Source organism: Erythrolamprus reginae, chromosome 12 (assembly GCF_031021105.1).
Source record: "Erythrolamprus reginae isolate rEryReg1 chromosome 12, rEryReg1.hap1, whole genome shotgun sequence".
Lineage (NCBI taxonomy): Eukaryota > Metazoa > Chordata > Lepidosauria > Squamata > Dipsadidae > Erythrolamprus > Erythrolamprus reginae.
Window position 1 is genome coordinate 31846295 of NC_091961.1, and position 7840 is coordinate 31854134.

Below are 7840 nucleotides of genomic sequence, written 5' to 3' on the forward strand. Positions count from 1 at the left end.
GTATGTACAGTGTTCCCTCGATTTTCGCGGGTTCGAACTTTGCGGAATGTCTATACCACGGTCTTTCAAAAATATTAATTAAAAAATACTTTACGGTTTTTTTCATTGCCAAACTTTCATCTTTGCCTTTAAAAAACATTTTTAAATAAACTTTAATAAATAAAAATGGTGAGTAATAATCTAAATGGTTCCTAAGGGAATGGGAAATTGTAAATTTAGGAGTTTAAAGTGTTAAGGGAAGGCTTGGGATACTGTTCATAGCCAAAAATAATGTATTTACTTCCGCATCTCTACTTCGTGGAAATTCGACTTTCGCGGGCGGTCTCGGAACGCATCCCTAGCGAAAATCGAGGGAACACTGTATGTATGTTTGGTTTTTATATTAATGGGTTTTTAATCATTTTTAGTATTGAATTACTATTGTACACTGTTTTATTGTTGCTGTTAGCCGCCCGAGTCTCTGGAGAGGGGCGGCATACAAATCCAATAAATAAATAAATAAATAAAATAAATCTACCCTATCTTACTTTTTTTCCTATGCTATACTTTCTCCTCGTTACCTCTCTATATAGAAAAATATCTATACCTCAGGAGTCTTCGGGTCCCAAAGAGCCTCCCACGGCTCCATTTCTTACCAGCCCAGCCTGCAGACCTGACCCTTGTATGCCTAGATGGAATCTCATGGCCCTTCCTAATAAGTCTTTTATTACAATGATGCTCTGTCACATAGTCAACCAGATGTTTAGACTGGATCTGGAATTTTGGTCTACTTATCTAGTCTCTCCCAAGGACCTGGGAGAGGTAGATGGCTTTAGAGATACGGTTGCAGGATGTCAGCTGTTCCAAGTCAAGCTGCCTTTTGCAATTGATGGATGGGGATTGTGTCAATGCCAATTGTGTTCAAGTGGCGCTCCAGATGTTTGGAGTTTGCACCCAAGGCACCTATCACTTTGGTACTACATTTGCTTTCTTTTGCTTATTAAGAGAAATCGGCTACACAGCCAGTACAGACTCGATTTGGCCCTTTCTATTCACTTAGGAGTCCTTGCCAAGGGCCCCGCATAGTCCCAGGTAGATGTTTTACGGTGTCAAAAGGTATCACTGCATGATGGAAGCAGTTCTCAGTCAAGCTGCCTTTTGGAACTGACTGACAGAGACAGTCAGGCGCACAGTCAGCCAGATGTTCAGCCTGAATTTGGCCTTTTTTATCCACCTATGAGTCCTTTCCAAGGACCCAGCATAGGTAAATATTGTCATTTGAGGTATGGTGGCAGGTTATTTATTTATTTATTATTTCGATCTCTAGGCTGCCCTTCTCCTGAGACTCAAGGCGGCCTACAACATAAAGAACAAATAAGCTGTAAGAGCCACAGTGGTGCAGCAGTTAGAGTGCAGAACTGCAGGCTCCTTCTGCTGACCGCCGGCTGCCTGCAATTTGGCAGAGCGCATTTCACCAGGCTCAAGGTTGACTCAGCCTTCCATCCTTGCGAGGTGGTAAAATGAGGACCCAGATTGTTGCGGGCGATATGCTGACTCTGTAAACGTCTTAGAGAGGGCTATAAAGCACTGTGAAGCAGTATATAAGTCTAAATATTATTGCTATTACTCCAAGCAAAGGTGCTTTTTGCAATGGATCGCTATTATTATATTATCTTGCAATTCCCTACCATATGATTCTTGACAAATGTATCTTTTTCTTTTATGTACTCTGAGAGCATGTGCAGCAAGACAAATTCCTTGTGTGTCCAATCACACTTGGCCAATAAGAAATTCTATTCTATTCTATATATGTGTGTGTTTGTGTCTCTGTGTATGTATGGTACCGATATATTTATATATATAACATGTGTACATGTGTGTTATGTAAATGCTTGGGTGGATATATTACCGATATTATATGAGAGCAAGTAATAGGATTTCATTTTCAATGGGGGCAGGGCAGTAAAAAAAATGACAATAACAGTTATCTATCTTTATCCACCATACAGGAGTCTCCAAAACCCCAGCGATGCCCCCAGCCACCCCACCCCACGAGGTCGCTTCCCTTTGCAAGAATTCCCTACTGCCATTGGGGTCGGGGAAATGAGGCGATGAAGACCCTTTCTCCGGTTGCTTGCCCCCCCCTCAGAAGCCCCCCCCCCCGAAACCTGCCCTCTTCCCCACCCCATTCTTGGGCCCTCACCAGCCAGGACCCGAGGGGGGTGATGGTGGTGAGGAAGGGAGGGGGAGCCCTCCCCTTGTCCCCCACCCCCTCCCTTGTCCCCCCCTCACTTTGTCCCCCCTCCCCTTTTCCCCCTTCCCCCCTCACCTTGTCCATCAGCTTCCAGCACTTCTCGACCATCTTCTTGTCGACGGTGCAGGGCTGGTGGGGGCCGAGGTGGTGGTGGTGGGGCTGGAAGGCGTCCTTCATGAGGCCGATGAGGCCCCCGGGGCCCTTCTTCAGAGGGGCCGCCATGGGAACGAAGTGAGGCGGCCGCAGCGACACCCCTGCCGCGCCCCTGGAGCGGGCTGAGGGAGCTCGGGCCGCGTCGGAGCGGCTCCTTGCCCGGTCCTGAGGGCCGCGGAGAGCCCCGGCTGAGGAGAAGCGGCTCCACGAGCGCCGGGGACGCGCCCGACTGACGAAGAAAAGGGAAGTGGGGAGGGAGGGAGGGGGGAGGGGGAAAGGAAGGGCAGGAAAGGCTGCGGCGCATGCGCGCCGGCGCGAGCCTCTCCGGGCGGAGCCTCCTGATTGGCTGGGCGGACGGAGAGGAGGACGGAAGGGGGGAGCGGCCGCGAAGGAGAGGAAAGCAAAGCGGGCGCTGCGTGAGCCTCCTTGAGGGGCGGCTCGCTGCCATTGGCCGCCCACAACGCCCGCCCTCCTCCGGCGGTTCTGATTGGTCCAAGGTTTCGAGAAGGCCTTCCCCCTTACAAAAATCTATTTTGTGATTGGTCCATGAAAGGTAGGGGGCGGAGTTTACTACTTTTCTCTTTCTATTCACGTAAATTTGCCGCTGACTCGCTAACGCGAAGAAGCCGGGCTTTAAATGATCTCGGTCCGATTATGCTGGCCGTTTATTTCCTTTTCGAAGGACACCCGAGAAGCTGGCGCTTCCATTCCAGGCAAGACAAGAACATCAATGTTCGCTCAGTCCACGCCCACCCGGCGTCGGATTAACATAGCCACGCCTCGCCGTGTGTCTTTAAATGCCTTTGGTGCACCACGGAGCCGAGTGCGCCTGCGCCTTGAGAGTGGGCGCGGAGGCATGCGCAGTGCTGGGAAAAGAGGCTGGCGATGCCATGATGAAGTGGGGCAGCCAGGCTTCCATAACAGAGACTGCAGGATTGAGCAACCCTGCCGGTCTGTTAAAAATTTATAACGGCAAAAATCAAATTACTTCTTGGGTTTTAACTCTGAACCAGCTGGTAACAGGAAGGCACAGCCAAGGACTGAGGAAATGGATGTGATTTGGTTTTCCTTTCTAAAATCAGACTAAGAACATAATAACAGAGCTGGAAGGAACCTTGGAGGTCATCTAGTCCAGTGTTTCCCAACCTTGGCAACTTGAAGAGATCTGGACTTCAACTCCCAGAATTCCCCAGCCAGCGAATGCTGGCTGGGGAATTCTGGGAGTTGAAGTCCAGATCTCTTCAAGTTGCCAAGGTTGGGAAACACTGATCTAGTCCAACCCCCATCCAAGCAGGCGACCCTGCACCATTTCTTTGGAGTCTTCGGAGAGGGGCAGCATAAAAATCTAAAAAAATATGATGATGATGATGATGATGATGATGATGAGACCGCCTTCTGCCGCACGAATCCCAGTGGCCGGTTAAGTCCCACAGAGTTGGCCTTCCCGTCGACTAAACAATGTCGGCTGGCGGGACCCATGGGAAGAGCCTTCTCTGTGGCGGCCCCAACCCTCTGGAACCAGCTCCCCCTGCACATCAGGACTGTCCCCACCCTCCTTGCCTTTCGTATACGTCTTAAAACTCACTTCTGACGTCAGGCATGGGGGAACTGAGACATCTCCCCTTGCCTATTTAGTTTTATGTATGGAATGTTTGTGTGTATGTTTTTATATAAGGGGGTTTTTTTTCAGGGTTTTAATGTAAAATTGCTATTTTAGACATAGTATTAGATTTGTTGTTGTATACTGTTTTATCACTGCTGTGAGCCGCCCCGAGTCTGCGGAGGGGGGCGGCATACAAATCTTAAAAAATCATTATTATTATTATTATTATTATTATTATTATTATTATTATTATGTCAATACAACACAGCAAACGAGATCACTATGCTGGATTTCATATTTCATCCCCAGCCGGGCGCTTCCCAAGCACCTAGGACTGCGTGATGTAGCAGCAAATTATGTTTGCTGATCCCAGTAAAGCAGCCTTTTGCAATTGACAGATGGAGATTTTGTCAATTCCGATGGTTTTCAAATGTCTGCTGAGATCCTTTGGCCCTGCACCCAGAGTGCCAAGTACCACTGGGACCACTTTCACTGGCTTATGCCACAGTCGTTGCAGCTCGATTTTTAGATGTTCATATTTCACTAATTTCTCTCGCTGCTTCTCCTCAATTCTGCTGTCTCCTGGGATTGCGATGTCGATGATCCATACTTTCTTTTTCTCCACGATCACAATGTCTGGTGTGTTATGCTTCAGAATTCGGTCAGTCGGAAGTCAGAAGTCCCACAGTAGTTTTGCATGCTCATTTATTATTATTATTATTATTATTATTATTATTATTATTATTATTATTTCTGACCGATGGCAGTCCAGTCTCTTCTTGAAGGCCTCCAGGGATGAAGCTCCAGAGAGGGGCAGCATACAAATCCAATAAATAAATAAATAAATAAACCTCTGAAGGCAACTTCTGTTCCCTAGGTTGATCGTTCTCATTGTTACAAAATTTCTCCTTATTCCCAAGTTGATTCTCTCCTTGATCAATTTCCATCCATTATTCCTTGTCTGGCCTTCAGTTGCCTTGGAAAACAGCCTGACCCCCTCCTCTCTGTGGCAGCCCTTCAAATATTGGAAGACTGCTATCATCTCTCACCTGGTCCTTCTCTTCACTAGATTAGCCATTTATTTCTTATATTATTCATTCATTCATTCATTCAATTTTTATGCTGCCCTTCTCCTTAGACTCACGGCGGCTTACAATATGTTAGCAATAGCACTTTTTAAAAACAGAGCCAGCCTATTGCTCCCACAGTCCGGGTCCTCATTTGACCCACCTCGGAAGGATGGAAGGCTGAGTCAACCTTGAGCCGGTGATGAGAGTTGAACCGCTGACCTTCAGATCTACAGTCAGCTTCAGTGGCCTGCAGTACAGCACTCTACCTGCTGCGCCACCCCGGCTCTATTAATCAAATTTATATGCCGCCCCTGTCCGAGGACTGGCGGCGTCTTACAACTTATAAAAAAGACAATGTACATCGAAATCCGATTAATTAAAGTTAAGAGTTAAATCTAAAAAAACCAGAAAAATTAATCTAGAGACAAGAGAACAGAAAAATGCAAGGAAAATATGGAAGTGAATTTTTAAAAAAAACAGAAGTAAAGCAGCAAAAAGAGAAATGAAGCCTTGGGGGAGATTTTGGACTGATGAAATATCTTCACTGGCTGCCTTTCCGAGGAAAGAGGAAGTGATCCAAGAGAAGAAAACCGGGGCAGGGGTGGGATTCAAAACCTTTAGCAACCAGTTGTCTATCTCAGTGTTTCCCAACCTTGGCCACTTGAAGAAGTCTGGACTTCAACTCCCAGAATTCCCCAGCCAGCATTTGCTGGCTGGAGAATTCTGGGAGTTGAAGTCCAAATATCTTCAAGTAGCCAAGGTTGGGAAACACTGGTCTATCTGGTTGCTTGGTGGGTGTGACCATGGGGGCGTGGCCTAGCAAAAACTTCAGAAGAGAAGGATTTAGGGGTAGTGATTTCTGACAGTCTAAAAATGGGTGAGCAGTGTGGTCGGGCAGTAAGGAAAGCAAGTAGGATGCTTGGCTGCATAGCTAGAGGTATAACAAGCAGGAAGAGGGAGATTGTGATCCCCTTATATAGAGCGCTGGTGAGACCCCATTTGGAATAATACAGTACTGTGTCCAGTTCTGGAGAGCTCACCTACAAAAAGAGATTGACAAAATTGAACGGGTCCAAAGACGGGCTACAAGAATGGCGGAAGGTCTTAAGCATAAAACGTATCAGGAAAGACTCCATGAACTCAATCTGTATAGTCTGGAGGACAGAAGGAAAAGGGGGGACATGATCGAAACATTTAAATATGTTAAATAGTTAAATAAGGTTCAGGGGGGAAGTGTTTTTAATAGGAAAGTGAACACAAGAACAAGGGGGCACAATCTGAAGTTAATTGGGGGAAAGATCAAAAGTAACGTGAGAAAAAATTATTTTACTGAAAGAGTAGTAGATCCTTGGAACAAACGTCCAGCAGACGTGGTTGGTAAATCCACAGTAACTGAATTTAAACATGCCTGGGATAAACATATATCCATTGTAAGATAAAATACAGGAAATAGTATAAGGGCAGACTAGATGGACCAGGAGGTCTTTTTCTGTACTGCTCCACCTCCAATATACACTATATAAACATGACAAAATAAATACATACACACATATATACAAAATTATGTATCCACGTAGTATATTATATGAGAGAGAGAAGCGACAACAGTCTAGTTTGGATGGATACAGGGTGCGTCCCAAAAGTAATGCAATTGAATTTCCCGCGCCGCTCCTATTGGTTGGAGTGGGACCGAAGCACTTGGAGTCTCAAGCTGTGGAAGCGGCAGGACATCAGTTATTGTAAACTTCTGCGTGCCGACCGTGTCATGAAAAAAATGGAATGGAAATTTCAAACGAACTTTTGCAACGTATAGAAATTGAACCTGATTATTTGGACAACGTCATCACTGGTGATGAAACCTGGGTTTTTGTATACGACCCAGAAACAAAACGGCAAAGCTCTGACGGGCACACCGACCAGTCCCCCAAGCCCCAAAAAGGGAAGAATGAGCAAATCAAAAGTGAAAACAATGCTCATTGTCTTTTTCGACAGTAAAGGAGTGGTCCATAAGGAGTTTGTTCCTCAAGGACAGACACTTAACGCTGCCTACTACGTGGATGTGCTGGAAAGACTCCGAGAAAGGGTCATCGGGACGAGAAAAGACATCTCCGCTATATGGCAACTCCATCACGACAACGCGTCTTGCCACAACGTGCTATGAGTCCGCGGGTTCCTGGCCAAACACCAGGTGCCAACGCTGGCCCACCCTCCCTATAGTCCTGACGTCACCCAGCCGACTTCTTTTTGTTCCCAGCCCTGAAATGAACCCGTTTTTCGTCCATTGAAGAGATCCAATCAGCCGTGATGAAGACCTTGCGAGAGGTCCCCGAAGACGCCTTCCAGGGCACGTACCGGTCACGGCAGAGTCACTGGAAAAAAATGTGTAGAGGCCCAAGGACAGTACTTTGAAGAATTTCAATTGCTTGTGCAAATCTGTTCAATAAATTACTTTTTCAAAAAATAATTGCATTACTTTTCGAACGCACCCTGTGTATGTCCATGGCAAGAAAAAATTGAACCTGGCGAGTTTATCAGGCGGTTGACCCAGGGAACAAAGCGGTTACAGAATTGGGAAGTCCTGCTAGAAATACTTCAAAACCTCCTCCCAGAGGGCAGCAACAGCAACAGAAACGTGAAGTTGGCTGTGTGGGGGAGCAGTTGTACAACGTCTTTCTTTTTCCACCAGTGTTACGATCCCCTTTCTCAACAGAAGAGTTGGAGAGGTCACAAGCACTTGCCTCGCTTCCTGGTTTTGAATCTCGAGATGTCTTTTGCTAAGCT

At 46.4% G+C, this 7840-nt stretch overlaps 1 protein-coding gene across 1 annotated transcript in view; it reads right to left on the minus strand.

Moving 5' to 3' along the window:
- The window catches only part of CBL (Cbl proto-oncogene), a 48536-nt gene extending 45856 nt beyond the window's left edge, over positions 1–2680 (minus strand). The window contains exon 1 of the mRNA XM_070765479.1: positions 2309–2680. Coding sequence (XP_070621580.1) covers positions 2309–2455 — 147 coding nt within the window. The 5' untranslated portion in view covers positions 2456–2680. The remainder of the gene's footprint in view (positions 1–2308) is intronic.
- Between the last annotated feature and the right edge of the window lie 5160 nt (positions 2681–7840).